This window comes from Echinops telfairi, unplaced genomic scaffold (assembly GCF_000313985.2).
Source record: "Echinops telfairi isolate 266 unplaced genomic scaffold, ASM31398v2 ScPeMD7_2;HRSCAF=8, whole genome shotgun sequence".
Classification (NCBI taxonomy): Eukaryota; Metazoa; Chordata; class Mammalia; order Afrosoricida; family Tenrecidae; genus Echinops; species Echinops telfairi.
Genome location: NW_022103898.1, coordinates 7,772,279 through 7,788,505, shown reverse-complemented (window position 1 = coordinate 7,788,505; position 16,227 = coordinate 7,772,279). Strand labels below are relative to the sequence as shown.

Here is a 16,227-nt window from a genome sequence, read left to right as displayed (position 1 = left end):
GAAGTCAACATATGTACTAATGTGCTGGACACAAATGACGTATGTACGGATTGTGACGAGTTGTATGAGCCCCTAATAAAGTGATTATTAAAAAAAACAAAACAGCTGCCAGTTTTCCACGGGAGTAGGACACTACACTAGCCACACCCTCGCCAGTACCTGGTATCGTCTGTCTTCTCAACTTGAGCTACTCTGTTGGAGATGGGAAGGGAAAATCTTAGTTTGCATGCCCCGATGATGGATGGTGTCTGGCACCTTTGCAGGTGTTGGCTGGGTCTTGGGGTCATCCAGGTAGCCCCCAAGGGGGTTGTTGGTTGGTGAAGAAGCATGGAGGAGGGAGACCAGCCAGGCAGACGTTCCCACAGCCCAGGTGAGGGATGGAGATCCTACGGGATGTGGACAGTAATGGATGGGACACATGGGACATGATGAGCCAAGGCTGAGCACAGCCTGGGTGTTGTGACTGCTGGCCACACATCCAGACTCGAAGTGGTTTAAGGACATCCCTTGGCTCCCAAGACAGTGCCAAAGGCAGGCACTCTCTCAAAGGTCCTGAGGCAGACCTTCCCAAACAACCCTATCACACCCGCCTTCTCTTGGCTGGAATGGCATTTCGTGATTACTAAGCCAATTACGAGCAAGGGAGTGCTGGTGTGTCTGTGCCCGCATACACAGTATCACTTCCTTGCTGTGCCTGCCACTCCCCAAATCCACAAGGACAGTCACAAGACTTCCCCTCTCGCTGGTCCCTCTGCTTGGAATGCCCGAGACAACCCCATGTTTCTGGTGTCGTATGTCCATCTTGGAAAAGTCCCGATGTTTCAAGGATACCCCCAAAGCTGCAGGTTGGGTGGGTCATCTCCTCTGGGTTCCCATGGCATTCTGGGACATGCCCCTCCTTTAAGGCCTGTGTGTGCGGCTTTGGTGGGCAGAGCTAGTTTTTGCTCAGTGGATGGAGCCCTGACTGCGCTGTTGGGTAAGTGCTGGATGCTAGCTGCAAGGTTGGCAAACTCATCAGTTGCTCCTTGGGAGGAAGATGAGGCTGTAAAGATGTAAAGCCTCAGAAATACTGTAACGGTCTCTGTGAGTCAGGATGGACTTGGCCTTGATGGCAGTGCTTGTTTTTTCTGCAAATCAGTGTCTAGCCCAGAAGAGGCCACCCACAAGAGTTCATGGACAATCCTGGGGGGGTGGGGGGAGGCAGTGGCATAGGAATGGGGCCAGCCCCAGTTGCTTGCTCCCATCCCTACTATCACCCACAGCCCTGCCCACGGGCCACTGGGCTGGGCCTAGCTGCAGCTTATCATGGGCCTCTCCCCAGTCCCCACATGCCAGCTGGCTGGGTGCTGGCCTCCCGGTGCCACGAGTCCCATGGAGGAACTTGATGCCACCCCTCTGCAAAGGGAAGCTACAGCCAGAACCCAGCCTCTGTACCACCTACCACCAGCCGGGACGCCAAAGCTGCGGGAACGCTTTATTAATTTAGGAGGTTTGGGGGTGGGGGGGAAACCCTTCATGGGGAGGCTTCGGCAGCCCCGTCCAGCACCCTCTCACAGGTGGTGGGGCCTTGGAGTGGCTGCCAGCTCCCTCAGACCGTCTGTCCCTCCATCCAGAGCCCCAGGGGACGGGGTCTACCCAGGGCAGGAAGTAGTTAGTAGGAGGCTGGGGGGGTGGAGGGAGAAGGTGGCTGGCTCGCTGCCTCTCCCCTCAGGTCCCTGGCTGCGGCTGGCCGCCGATGGACCTCAGCCCAGGCGGCGAGGGTGGTGGTGCCGGAGGGGAGTGGCGGTGGAGGCGCACACACCTGGAATGGCTTTTGTAAAAAGTATAAAGTGTTTTTGGGGGAAAAAGGGAACAAAATTTATATAAAAATCTCTTCACATATAAAATCCTGAAGAAGGTGCAAGGTAAGACCCAGTATGAGGGGCGCTCAGATATGCAGAGTTGTGTGTGTGTGTCTGTGTGTGTTCGTGCATGTGTATGCCCGTGTGCATGTGTGTGCGCGCACGAATGTGCGCATGCATGTGTGTATGTGTGCAGTGTGTGTGTGTGTGTGTGTGTGTGGTGGGTATGAGTGCACATGTGGCCCATGGGGCTAAGAGAAAGCTTGGCTTCTGGACCCCATCCAGCAGGGAAGGAGGGAGGTTGGTCCCCTGGGCTGGAGGTCTCCAGCTGGCCTGGCCCCCCAGGACCTGGAAGACAAGGGGGAACACGGGGTAAGGGCCGGCAGGGTGGCAAGGGGTCCTGTCATCCCTGCTCCCTCAGGCCTCCCTGACTTCTCCCAGCCTGACCAGGCCCACGTGGTAGCCTGTCTCTCATGCCTCAGGCACTCCACACAGACAAGACCTGAGGACAAGCGTCCTGAAAACACCTCAAACGACATCAGGAATGCCTAGGGCTACTACAGGGGACAGGGAGGCCAGGCAGAGGGCCCTGGGTTCCTGGGTTGATTAGTGGTGCCTGTCTGTCACAGTGGGGTGTGCAGGGGGCCCAGGCAGAACAGGCTGCGGGTGTGGCATCTCATGGGAAGTGCTGCTCTCCCGGAAGGGGAAGTGGTGACAATTAGGTCCTTAAGGGCACTTCCTCCGTTTCACAGGGTGCCCTCTGGCTGCAGCCACTCCGAGCTGTGGGCGCCAGGGGGAGGGGAGTCCCCAGCCAGGGCGCAGGGTCACCTCTAGTCGGCCAGGCTGTTGCGGGTGGCCTCCTTCTCCTGCAGGGCGGCCATGGCGAGGCGCAGGTGTTCCCTCAGCTGCTCAATCTCGCGCTCAGACCGCGTCCTGACGTGGCTCTGTTCCACACACGCATCCTGCTGCTTCCCCGAGGTGAGGCGCTTGTCCTGGGTGGGGAGGGGCTGTGAGACGCCCTGTCCCGGCCCCCCGCCCTTCCAGCACCGCTTGGCAGCGAGGGGGTCCTCACAGGGTGACCACAGAGACAAGGACAGGCCCCCCAGGCCAAACCATGCAACCGCCCTCCCCAGGATGGGGACCCTCTGACCCCATGGTGGTGCGCCCCAGGTGGCCCACCTTCTGCATGGTCTGCAACTCGTCCCGCAGGCATTGCACCTCCTTCTTCAGGTACTGCAGTTCGTTCTCCTTCACCCGCAGCAGCACCTGGGCCGTGGACAGCAGGCTGACCGGGGCCACGGGGCCGCCTCCCCCACCTCCCCCACTAGCACGCCCCTCCCGGAGCAGCACCGAGACACCACCCCCAGAGGCGGGCGAGGGCCAGGCTCCTCCAGGAAGTCCTTGCTGATTTCTGCCACTCTCTCGCTCTACGTCCCCGCCCTGTACCACATTCGTGGCGGGGTCCAGTGGCAGCCTCTGCTGCAGCCTTCATGGAGAGGGAGAGGGCACACGGGGGTCATGTTGTGCCTGACCTGGGCTTCCTCACCGATCCTGCCGCCACCTGAGGAGTAGGCTGCTGCCCTAAATGGACCGAGGAGCAGGGACTGTAGCCCCAGCTCTGGCACTGCCCACCCGCCTCAGTTTCCTCGTCCGTAAAAGGGGACAGTTACGGTGTCGTCCTGTCCTGCGAGGGGGAGCCGAGCCCACAGGTCTAAAGGACTCTTGGCAGACCAGCCATAGAGAGAAGCCTCGTGTGAGTATTTGTCAAGTCAACAAAGTGAAATAAAATACTGGGGTGACCCTGAGGCCCCACACTTCTTCCTCCCCACCCAGCTGCGACAGGAAAGAAAGGTGTGGCCACCTGCTCTGGTAAAGATTCAGCCAATAAAACCCCCGGGGGCAATCCCTTCTCCTCTGTCACCCAAGGGGTCCGCCATGAGTCAGAGGCTTGAAGGCCACAGGCGCTGTGTTTGGAGGAGCCCTGCTGGTGGAGTGGTTATGGGTTGGGCTGTGATCTGAAAGGTCAGCAGTTTGAAACCACCAGCCGCTTCCTGGGAACAAGATGGGGCTTTCTACTCTCATAAAGAGTTACATTCTCGGTGGGTGGAGGGGGAGGGAAAAAAGAGGAGCTGATACCAAGTAGAAAGAAAATGTTTTGGAAACGATAATGGCAAAAATATGTATAAATGTGCTTGATGCAACTGATGTATGCATTGTTGTAAGAGCTATAAGAGCCCCAATAAAATGACTTGAAAAAACAAAGCAAGAAAGAATAAGAAATAATGTAGCATTAAACATTCTCCACGTTTTGTGGGGCAAATGAAGAGTTACATTCTCGGACACTCCCAGGGTGTTCTACCCTGCCCCACAGAGTCGCAATGAGTTGGCATCGCCTCAGTGGTGTTGGGAAAGGAGAACAGAGGTGGCAGAGAGAGTTACATGCTGGACCGCTAAGCGCAGGGTCAGCAGTTCAAACCACCCAGCCGTTCTGGGTGAGAAAGTTGAGGCTCTCTGTTCCTGTAAAGAGTTGCAGCCTCGGAAACCCACTGGGGCAGCACTGCCCTGCCTGTAGGGCTGAGACGAGCCAGATGTGCCCTGATGTCTGTGAGTTTGGGGTCCTGGAGGGAGGGGCAGGCCCTACTTTACAGATGAGCTGCTGGGGCTGAGAGAGGGCAGGCGACAGGCCCTGAGTCACGAGCTTCCACACACACCCCACCCCCACCCCCCCGCGGCCAGTGCTCAGTGGGGATGGGGGCGGGAGGGGGGGGGGGGCTCACCTCCAGTTCGCAGGAGCTCCGCTCGCTGCCTCGTCCACCGCTGTTGCCTGCGCCCTGCGAGGCGATGAAGCTCCTCAGCCGGTCAATTTCCTCTGACAGGTGTGTGTGCAGCTCCTGGAGGGGGCAGGGGTTCAGCGCAGGGATGCAGGGGACGCCCTCACTCACCCCCTCCACGGGGCCAGGCCCACCTGGTTGTGCCGCAGCAGCTCCTGGCCCTCCTGCTGGCAGTGTCTGAGCGTGAGCTCCCGCTCCTCGGCCTGCCGTGTCAGGGACCGGATCTCCAGACACTTCTGTGAGTACTGCTCCGACAGCACCTGCAGCTCCCGCTTCAGCGCCTCCACGTCAGACCTGCCAGGGGGCAGGGCACAGGGATGGGGGGCTCGGCCTCCTGCCCTCTGCCAGGACCCCCCACAGGCCATGGTCAGCTCAATGGGGCTCAGACGCCCCGGCTCCCTCTCAGTCCTCAGCGCGGCCCGAAGCTGGCTTTGGAACTGGGAACGGGCAAGTGGGTCTCCCTGGGCTGCAGGCAGCTCATTGACAGGGTGCCTTGGGGGAGCCCCTGAATTCTAGCACCGTGTTCCTTGGCAGGGAGGGAAAGCTACTGGCCAAGGGTGCTGGTGTAGCGTGGTGCTAGGGAACACTAAGAGGTGGAGGCAGCGATTGGCTAAGACAGGAAGGAGCCAAAGAGCTGTCCATGGGCTGGTGTGGAAGAGGAGCCCTTCCCGAGGCCCCAAAGCCCGGCTCCCTATGCCCGCATGACTGCCATGGGAGTCTCAGCAGGGGAACCCATGTGCCCTCTTGCCAGGGCCGATGCAAAGTTTGCCACTGCAAAACCGCTGGAGGGTGCATGGGGCCGGGCTCAGCGGGGAGGGGGAGGCCAGCCCAGCGAGCAGAGGGCAGCCTTACTGGTGCTGCTTCCGGACGCTGTCAGGGCCCTGCTGCAGACTCCGCGTCTTGTTCAGCTCCCGGCTCAGCTCCTCCTGGTAGGCTTTCTTCATGGCTTCGATGGCTGGAAGTGGGGCAGGGAGGCAGGGAAAGGTGAGAGAGGGCGCCCCCACTACAGTCCACCCCACTGGGAGCGGTGTGTGAGGAGCACTTGGCCAGAAGTCTGTGGCAGCGGCGTGGACTGGGCGCTTGTGGGCAGTGTGGAGCTCTCTGAGTCTGCCCATCGGGGGAGGATAATAATCCCTCCAGAGGGCCTGGCTGGGAGCCACTGTGGAGTCTGACCATGGGTGCTCTTGCTGTTGGTGAACATCTGCTGAGCCTAGGGGCCTCTGACAAAGGCTTGTCCCCCAAGCTAGGGGTCGAGTGGGGTCAAGAGTTCCTCTGCTCACGGGCTTCGGCTTTGAGCAGGTGACTTGGCCTGTGTGTGCCCAGGCTGCCTGTAAGATGAGGACAACAACAGAGGAACCTCCTCACGTCCTAGGAGGCTTGGCCGAGTGAGTACCTCGTGCAATGACTTAAGCACCAGAGGTGCAGGGTGAGCAGGCCCTCAGTCTCCCACCCGTGACCCCAAAGTCCCCAGAGAACGCTGAACACAGAGGTGCTCATGCCCCCCGTGGTGGCGGACCCCGACTTGACCAGGCGTGAGGCTCTTCAGGGCTCTATGAGCTCACTCAGGCCTGACTCTCCTTAGAGGGGGCGGCCGGGGGAACCGACGTCTGGAACACACGCGCTGGTTTCCCCCCACAGCGTAGCGCCAGCCCGGGGGCTGGGGAGCAGCGCCATGCCCTGGAAGCTCAAGCCCATGACCCCCTTGATCAGGCTGCAGCTCTGCGAGCCCCGTGGAGGTGCCTGCAATGTCCAGGAGATGGAGGGAAGGCACAGGACTGTCTCTGTCCTGCGTTTTGTGAGCCCCAGATTACACCTCTGTGAAAGGGGGTGAATCCCTCAGGGGTACAGGCCGGTAACGTGGGGGGCACAGAGCCTGTTCCCTAGGCCCAGTGAGACGGCACGCCAGGACAGCAGGATCTGCGACTGGCCCCTCTCTGCCCTGAAGCCTGGGGCTGGGGCCTGAGCTAAGCGGGTGTGGCCTGAGGGTGCACCTCTTTCTTGGCTGCAGCCGCCCAGGCAGAGGAGTGTTAACTCCTGGGGGCTGGGATGGGGTGTGTGTGTCTGTTTTACTGTCTCAGATCCCCTCCTTTTCCAAATAGGGGCAGACAGAGACCAGCTGTGGCAGCTTCTCCTCCCTCCAGACTCCCTTCCAGCGTGTGGGCCCTCAGCTCTTGTTTGCCCCAGAGCGGGGCCTGACTCAGAGCAGAGCTGCCCAGCGGACCGTCTGGACAGAAGCAGGCTGCCTTGTCTTCTCCGGCAGAGTAGCAGGAGGGTTCCACCTGCCAGCCTCTCGGTGGGCAACCGAGCAGGGCCCCTCCCTCGCTGGGGTCTGACCTGAAGCGGTGGCCGCTGTCTCCTCGGCCAGGAGCCACTCCTTCTCCTGCTGCAGCCGCTGCAGCTCCCGCTTGTGGTGCTGCTGCAGCTCCTGCATCACCTGCTGGTGCGAGGACTCCATCTCCGCCAGGCTGCGCTCGCACGCCTCCTGCAGGGGCGGGGCCAGAGCGCAGGGGTCAGTGCTGCCTCCTTCCCCAGCCTCCACCTGACCCAGCGGCCCGCCCCCTCCACGGACCTTGCAGGCCCCTAGCCCCCAGCTTGGAGCTCCCGCCTCCTGCCCTCCGGGCTCCAGCCCTGCTCCTGTGGGCCCCAGAGGCCTCCCCACGGCCTAGCAGCCCCAGGCCTGAGAAAACGGGGCCACCACACCAGGCTCACTGGGAGCTCCAGACAGACACACAGCCGGAGGGAGGGCAGTGGTCGCTTCTGACTCGGGGTGACCCCGTGTGCTCCCCCGAGCAGAGCTGTGCTCCCAAGATGGGGCTTCGAAACGGCTGTGGTCTCTCCCCAGTCGCCAGGCCTTTCTTCCAAGGCGCCTCAGGGTGGGTGTGGAGCGCTGGTGGCGGTCTTTGCCGTCCGCAGCACCCGGCTTTAGCTCACGCTGGTCCCTCTGCCAGGGAGGGCTTCTGCAGCTTCCTGAGCCGCTGTGTGCCCACCTTATCTCTGGGCAGCCTCCCCCAGACCTCCAGAGTACAACACCTGCCTAGGTGTACGCCTGCTTCCCCAGGACAACAAAAGTTGGTCCACTTCAGGGTCCCCGGGGTCCAGACCTAACGATGGGTGCTCAGTAAATGGGCTGGAACTGGCGGCATAATGCAAAACAGCTTTAAGACAAGGTTGGCCAGTCTCACCACAGAACACAGGGGAAGAGGGTGCCCAGGGCGGCAGGCTTGGCAGGCGAGGGGCAGTAGACAGGCGCCTTAGAGCACCCCCAGCCCCGGAAAGTCACGTGAGTACAAGGCACACGGGGGTGGGGGGTGCTAAATAAATGATGGAGTCGCACAGCGGCCAGGCTGCTGGGAAAGAGTGCCGGCTGCGGGCTGCAGTGAACTGGGGCCACTGAAGGAACATGAGCCAGCATCTGACCAGCTGGGGTGACCCCTTTAACAGAAACCAGCCACACAGATCCAGACAGAAGCCACAGGAGATGTGCAAAGGGAGGGGGGCATGGGGCTGTGGCCCACGCTGCCCAAACGCCCACCTGCTAAGCCAGACCGCCCCGACAGACGCACTGCTGCAGACGCCGGGACCATGGAGCTGCCCCATGGGTTTCTGCGCCTCTGAAAACTCGCTCTGACCCCGCAAAAGGGAAGCGAAGCCGCCAACCCAGGCCAAACCCCGCTCAGTGCTGGCGAGCGGGTCCAACTCTGGGCGCCTGTGCAGGACAGCGAACTAAACTAACCGCTGCAGAGGGTGTCCTCCGAGTGCCCTTCAGCTCTCCCTGCGCATCTGCTCATCAGGTGACCTTGGGGGGGCGGGCGGGGAGATGATCCTGAACAAGCACATCCTAGAAGGCTCCTTACAAGAGAACGGTGAGGCTTGGTCTCAAGAACTTTGGATGTGGTGCCAGGAAGGGCCGGTCGTGGAGAAGGTAAAATAGAGGGGCAGCGGAAAAGAGGCGGGCCCTCCAGACAGGGACTGACACAGCAGCTCGAGCGAGGCAATGGCTGTGGGGATGGCCCAGGACCCCGCGGGGGTTCTGTGTGCCCAGGGCTGCCCACCCTGTGAGAAGGGACCCGAAGGCCCCTAACCACAAGGTCCTGCACTGTCAGGTGGGTGTGATGTAATCACAGGGGTCTTTCAACGGGGAGGAGGGGGACAGAAAAAGTTGGAAGAGCTGTGACTGCAAGAGGAAGCAGGGAGTGCGGTGAGGGCCCGGCTGTCCTTCTGAGCTTTGACGATGGAGGAGGGCCGGCTCCAAGGAATGCAGGCGGCCTCCAGAAGTGGGAAGAGGCAAGAAGTGGTTCCTACCCAGAGCCCAGTGGGGAACACAGCCCTACCGGTGCCTGCATTTAGCCCGGCAAGACCCGGGATGTCCCATCCTCCAAGCTCTGCTGGCTCAACCCCTGTGCGTGTTTCTAAAAGGAAGCATAATAGATTTGCTTCAACAGCGATTGGGTGGCTTCCGAGGGTGGGGGTGGGGGGGTTTAGTGAGCTGGGTTTCCTTCCCACCCTCCCTTCCATGTGTCTGAATAATTTCTGGAAATGCAAACCCACTCCTTCTACAAGAGAACACTTTCAGATCACTAAAATGGTTATGGGGAGAGCCAGGGAAGAAACTGAGGCACGGGGGCTCCTAAGAGGCTGTGTGCCCCCCTGTGGGTTTGCTCCTAGAAGGAGATTTGCTGGGTCCACAGCGACGCATGTGGAAGTTGAACATCGGATATGGAAGCCCCAAGAGGAATCGGTGCATTTGAACGGCGGTGCTGGGGGCGAACATTGAAAGTACCGTGGACTGCGAAAAGGACAAACATCTGTCTTGGAAGAAGTACGGCCAGAGCGCTCCTCAGAGGCCAGGATGGTGAGGCTTCCTCTCACCGACTGTGGACATGCTGTCAGGAGAGATCGGTCCCTGGAGAAGGACACCGTGCTTGGTAAAGTGGAGGGGCAGCGGACAAGAGGAAGGCCCTGAAGGAGACGGATTGGTACAGTGGCTGCCACCGTGGGCTCAGGGAAAGGAGCCCTTGTGAGGGCAGTGCAGGACCCGGCAGTGTTCCGTTCCGTGCACAGGGTGGCTGTGGGTCGGAGCCCACTGGATGGCACCTGGCAACAACAGGCCATCTCCAGACTAGAGGGGTCCTGCTCAGCCCCTCTGACAGCACCCATCTTGTCAGCAGCCACACCTGCCAGAAGAGCCCCCCTGAGTGCTGGAGCAGGGCAGTATGAGGGAGAGGAGGGGCCAGGCCCTGGGGCCCAGGGCTGCCCTGAGCAGCTCCCCGAGCTAGACAACCCAGACAGCTCTGGGCCCCAGACCAGGTCTTCAATATGCCTCCACTGCCGGGGGGTGGTGGTGGAGGGGGGACGGGACTCAGGTCCTGCTCGCCTCAGGTTCCACCAGGCTGTAGAGATCACCTGTCCACCGTGCCCCCATTCTTGTGTCAGAGCACCCTGGGGGGGGGGGGGGAGTGCTCTTAAAGGGCCAGGCACTGCGGCTAACGGGAAGGGCTGAAGGCTGAGCTCAGGAAGCTGCAGGGCCCGTGAGAAGGAGGGTCTTCCAGATGCACAAGCCTCTGTGCCCGCCTTGCAGGATGGAGGCCACCCTTTGCCAGAACTGGCACTGAAGATGAACCTTCGGTGGGAAAACCCCCAAAACACCCCCCCCACCCCAGCTGCTGCCCTGTGGGGGCAAGTCCCAGCCATGTAAGTGGGCCACCATCCAATCCGGAGGCCAGGCTTGGGCCTCCCTCCCCTGGGGCGGGGGTCCAGAGATGACTCAGCAACTCTTCTCTAGCACCGGCACCCCTCTTCTGCTCGCTGCTCGTGCTCCTCACCGCCCTTGCAGGACACCTGCACTCTTGTCACAGGCTGACCTCACTCAGTCTCCCCACCCGCAAGCTGAGAAGTCCAGGGGTGCTTTGCACACCTCGTTTCGGTTGCAGCAAAACCAAATGGCAGAGCACGCTGCTTCCAGCCATGGAACGGACTCAACCGGAACCACGCCTTTGACAGGTTGGTGCAGATGGTCCCCGGCCCCACCCATCAGAAAGGGTTCACCGTGCACAGTTTATCCCCACCTGGTGGTGACCCCCCTCATCCCTCCCCCACCCACAGGAGCCACTGACACCCTGGGCTTCTTGCTCCTGCTCAGTCCCCAGGGCCCCTTAGGCCCACCCTGTATGCTAGCTCTTGGGGGAGGAGGCTTTTCCAAGGACCCTAGAGGGCCCCCTGCCCCAGTCTCTGGGCCCTTGGGGCTTCCCTCTGCCTGACCCTCCCCTCTCCTGACACCCTCCCTCACCCCGTCCCCCTCGCCCACTGATCCAGCTCTCCCTCCAGCCTCCCTCTTCTCTAACATCGTTGTGTGAGGTCACTGCCGGGGCCTGAAGCCCTGCCTGCCAGCCCACAGGTCTCACCCCTTAGCAGGACAGCAGAGGCCCCTGTAACTGCACAGCCAGGGTGGGCTGTTCACATGTAACACCCAATGTCCTCAACCCTACCCACAGGCCAGTACCCAGCACAGCGCCCACCCCTCGGGGAGAGGGACCCCTCTCACAGTCAGACCCCCAGCAGTCCCAGCCTCTGAAAGGCTCCTCCTGCCCAGAGGCCGGGACCCAGCACGCTTTTCTGTACCAGCCCACCCTGTAGTGACTGCGATGGCCGAGGGCCTGGGAATTGTGTGCTGGTTACTGAGCACGGCCGTGACTGGGCATGAAACCAGGCCAGGGTCTTAAAAACAAAGGTCGCAGGTGCCCATCCCCGTGGGCTTCCTGATCACCCCAGCACGTTTTGTTCTGAGCTGTGTTCTCTCGGGGTGTGGGGATGGCGGGAACACTAGAACATGGGCTGCAGATCTGGGCCCACGTGCAGGCTCAGGGACAGCTGGTCGTTGGCCGTCGAGGAGAGTTTACACCGGGGGAAGGGGCAGTGGCGGCGGCGGTGACAAGTCAGGGCTGGGTTCATCGTTTATTGTCTAGACTGAAGGCAGGGAGAGGCCACACCAAGAAAGGAGAGCGCATGTGCACACGCGTTGTGTCTAGAGCGGTTCCACCGTGCATGTAGGAGGAGAGTGAGTCCGGACCCTCACACTCTCCAGGGAGACACTGACTCTCGCTGGTGGCCCTGACCCAGTCACACCTGGAACGTGCGTCTTCTCTCCTACTGACCGACACACGCAGAAAGGTGAGGCGACAGACACTTGACCAGAACGGCCCGTCCACCGGCCGCTGGGGTGGGGGGGCACCCCAAGAGTGCCACAACCAGCAGGGAGAGTGCTCAGCCAAGACTCCATGTGCCACGTTCCCAACGACAAGTCTCTGTGTCTTTTCTCTGTAAACCGTGTTCAGAAGGTCCCATAGAGAGTAGAGTTCCTCATAAGCTTAGGTCTACAAGCACACGCACACGTGAGCTCGTGTGCACACACACATACATGCATACGCACGCTCGAGGGCCCACTGTTAACCATTTGCCCACACGCCGTTGTCTTCAGGACTAGCTCCGCCGCCAGGGAATCTCAGCCTCGCCAATCCTGACATTTGGGTCAGCCCCTTCCTCGCTGAGGGGGGCCCCTGTGTATTCTGGGGCTGCATCTACTACACACCAAGGGCACCTCGCTACCCCCAGTCATGACAACCAAAGAGCTCTCTCCAGACATGGCCAAATGTCCCCTGGGAGACAACACTGCCCCAGTTGAGAACCACTGTCTGAGGCTGCCCACCTCCGTGACACACACACACACACACACACACACCCCTGGGCCACTTCAGGCTCCTCTGTCTCCTAGGCAACCCTGTGTGGGGGCCTTCTGTCCTCTGTGAACCCCGCTGCCCCAGGATGGCACAGTGGATGGGGAGGAATGGAATCGACCACGTGCAGGGTGGCACACAGGGGTTCACACACAGGCTCTGCAATCAGCCAGACCTGAGCTCAAACCCCACCTGACACCTGTAGGCCGGGTGACCTCAGCAAGTCACGGAACCGCTCAGAGCTCAGGGGCCTGGTCTGTAAAGTGGGCCTGTGGTCACGCCCACCAGGATCGATTATTACCACTGTGGGGAAATGAAATGAGTCGATGCATGTCACATGGCTCACACGGGCTGTGTCTGACAGCACGGCCGCCCAGAGCCTGCCCCCCGCCCCACAGGCTCACCTGAGAGATGTACCCCGGAGGGACGGGGCTGTCCTCGTGGGTCTGGGGTGCATCCTGTGGGGCCTCCCCTCGGAGACGCCAGACCTCCAGCTGGGCCCGCAGACACTGGACCTGCAGGAGCGGAGGTGGGGTGGGGATGGAGGGAGGTCAGCAGGGCCCGAGAAGGGGAAGCAGGCCTCGGGTGGAGATGTAGGCAAAGGGGAACACCCCTGCCCCGAACCCCTTGGATGGCCAGATCAATGACGTACAAGAATCTAGGCCCAGAGGAGACTTGATAGGGCTGGTCACTCAGACTGCCCGCATGACAGAGGTGGTAAAGACACCATCCCTGAGCCTGACTGCCTGCCTATCGGCGAGTGTGCCCTCTGTCCAATGAAGCCAGCGTGCAGAACGCTAACAGCATGGTGCGTCAGGCAAAGCTGCTCATGAAAGACCTCCTCTAAGTGTGGGAGAGCAAATGTGTCACTGAAGCCTGCCACCAGCTACGGCAATTGAGTCACCTGCCACGCGTGTGAAAAACGGACAATGAAAAGGCAGGACCACAGAGGCCTGGACGCATCAGCGTCAGGGTGCTGGCAGGGAGTAGACAAGTACCGGGCCGCCAGAAGAACCGAGGGCTGGGGGTGGGGGGCGCGCGGAGGAAGGACAGCCAGAAGGCTCCTGAGACACCTTGGCAGGAGGTCCCAGTCCCTGGAGAGCGGCACATCTGGCAAGGCGGAGGATCGGGGGAAAGACGGAGGCCCCAACGAGATGGACGGACGCCCTGGCTGCAATAAGGGCTCGGATGCAATGACTGTGAGGACCTCGAGGGAAGGGTCGGGCTTCCCTTCTGTTGCGAGTCAGCCCCAACGTGACGGCCCCTTACACCCAGAGGGGGGCCAGTGGAGGAGTAAGCCAGCTAGTGACGGTCAGGAGGGCATAGGACAGGTGTGGCTCTGGAAGGTAATAAGTGATTTCGGCAGTTACTGAGGTGGGGTGAACTGAAATGGCTTGATGTGTCTCTTCCATCCAAGTCTCCACAACGCCCACGCAGGGCTGGGTGGGGCTATGCAAATACGATGTGGGAGACACCCGTCAGTTTCAGTTGCCGCTCCCCTGGCTCTAAGGATGAGCCATCTCAGAAGCAGAGATGTGGAGACATCCCAGCATCCTAAGGAAGAAGAGCCACCAGCCAGGCTGGTTCAGGATCCGTGTCTCACGTGGCCATGGCTGAGGCGGAGGCCAGAGGCTGAGACAAGCAGACCTTGAGACAGGGCAGAGGAGCCGAGCCGAGACCATGACACTGTGAGGCAGAGCTTCCTGGCCCACGGAGCCAGAGGCCACGGGACCCCATGGCTGAGAGGCTGAGGACTGGAGAGTCGTGGCTGCCGGCTGAGGAGCGGTGTTGCTGCGGACCAAGGATTGTGTCCTTAATGCTTTCTGATCCTGCTTGCTAACCTGTGAACGTCCCTAACAAACCCCCTTACCAGACAGCCATGCCCACGGCTATTGGGTCAACTCTGACTCACAGGGACCCTCTAGGACAGGGCAGAGCTGCCCCTGGGGGTCCCCAGGACTAGCTCCTTCGTCTTTCTCCTGTGAGCCTGCACTGGGGGTACTATCGGTAAGTCCCAGGCACCACTGTACTGGATTCTCAATCCAACAGGAAGCTGAGCATCTCGGGAGGGAAGGTTGGTGTCAGAGGGGACAAAGCAGGATGATGGTAGGGAGCGTGCATGAGCCCTGCCTGGAGGGCTTCTCCTTCTCCCCGCGCCCCAGGGTTTCTCCAGGACAGCCGATTCCACCTGACAAGGCGCCTGAGGTGTCAGGCTGGATGGGGGTGAGCTCCTCCCAACCTGGCTGCCCCTCAAGTGGTGCAAGGAGTGGAGGGAGGCTGGTGGGGGCGCTGGGGCTCCAGGGTGGCCAGCTGAGGTGCTTACCTCCTTCTCCAGGGCCTCGTGACTGTCGCTGGAGGGTCCCCGGCGCTCCCCGCGGCCTTGGCTGAGCAAGGCGGTGAGCGGCACCCGCTTGCTCTCCCGCAGTGGCAGCTTCTCCAGCTCCTGCCATTTCTTCTCGATCTCCTCGCTGAGCCGGCTCTGCTGGTCCTCCGTCAGGGGGGCGCCCAGGCCCCGGCGGGGCCCCTCGCCAGTGCCGGGGGACGGTGGCTCTGCCACGCGGCCGTCTGTGGCCTCGAACCACTTGCGCCGCTCCTCCGAGCGCTGGGCCAGGCCCCGCTCCAGCTCCTCCTGCTTGGCTGGCCGGTCGGCAGTGCGGGCGGCCGGGCGGACCCGCTGCGGGGTGCCTTGCGTCAGCGGGGAGAGCTGCACATACTGCGAGGGCTGCCGCTGCCCATCCGCCTTCCGTGGGCCGCCCCGGCCGATGACCTCAGAGCCTGCCCGCTGCTCCCCGGCCTTCAGCGAGCCCTTCAGGGTGCCGTGGCTGTGCAGTGCGTTCTCCTTGTTGTGGTCCGAGAGCCTAGGACGCCAGCACAGCCCATCAGAGGGCCCTGCCCACTCGGACCCACAGGAGGCAGCCTGCTGTGGGCAGAGCGCCCTGGAGGCGTGGCTTGCCCTCCCTGTCCCCCCCACCTGTAAGATATGCCGTCGGATTGGGGAGCTCTCCTGTAAAGCAACCAGGAAGTCCTTTGCAACGCTGACGGATGGATGAGTATTACAAGTGAGAAATCTCTACAGAAGTGTCTACAGAAATCTCTACATGTGCTCAAGGGGCTGGGTTCTGACCAAGAGAAACACCCACAGGCACTGCTGGCCTCCGGAGGCACAGAGGCCACATGCTGAGCTGTCCACCAGCCATGCACACACACGGTCACACCCCGTTAAAGACAACACTTCCCAGCATCCCTTGCAGCTTTCACACCCATAGGATGGCATTCTGCCCAATGGGGTGTGAGAAGTGCCCTGCTTGTCACCCCTGCCCAGAGCTACCTACAGAGTTGCCCCAGGAGGCCTGAACTGTGGACCTGGGTCCTGTTCAGAGCGCGAACTGACTACCCGGCGTAAGCCGCTCTGTGGCAGCAGGCAGCCTATAGTGGCACAATGCCCCTGGCTAATCAAGAAGCTGGCCGCTGGGAGTTCATGCAGAGGTCCCTCAGAAGTGCCTGGTGATCGACCTCCAAAGAGCAGTCACTTACAACCCCACGGAGCAGAGTGCTCCTCTGATGGACATGGGCCCAGGAGTTGGACCAGGTGCAAGGGCAGCCCAGCCTGGGTACTAAACAACCCCACTGCACAGCCTGGCCTGATACTAAATAACTCCAGCCTGTGTACTACATAACAACCCCACTGCACAGCCTAGCCTGTATACGAAATAACTCCAGCCTGTGTACCACATAACAACCCCACTGCACAGCCCAGCCTGTATACGAAATAACTCCAGCCTGTGTACTACATAACCCTAGTGTACAGCCCAGCCTGGGTACTAA

The 16,227-nt window shown here is 61.0% G+C and overlaps 1 protein-coding gene across 1 annotated transcript in view; it reads right to left on the bottom strand.

The window, feature by feature from the left end:
• Positions 1–1,454: 1,454 nt before the first annotated feature.
• The window catches only part of LOC101643049 (TRIO and F-actin binding protein), a 63,224-nt gene continuing 48,451 nt past the window's right edge, over positions 1,455–16,227 (bottom strand). Inside the window, exons 13-21 of the mRNA XM_013004035.2 lie at positions 14,726–15,322; positions 12,807–12,917; positions 7,007–7,154; positions 5,525–5,627; positions 4,807–4,966; positions 4,619–4,732; positions 3,021–3,107; positions 2,670–2,833; positions 1,455–2,189 (exon numbers count right to left, since the gene is read on the bottom strand). Of these exons, the coding sequence (XP_012859489.1) occupies positions 2,672–2,833; positions 3,021–3,107; positions 4,619–4,732; positions 4,807–4,966; positions 5,525–5,627; positions 7,007–7,154; positions 12,807–12,917; positions 14,726–15,322 (1,482 nt within the window). The 3' untranslated portion in view covers positions 1,455–2,189; positions 2,670–2,671. The remainder of the gene's footprint in view (positions 2,190–2,669; positions 2,834–3,020; positions 3,108–4,618; positions 4,733–4,806; positions 4,967–5,524; positions 5,628–7,006; positions 7,155–12,806; positions 12,918–14,725; positions 15,323–16,227) is intronic.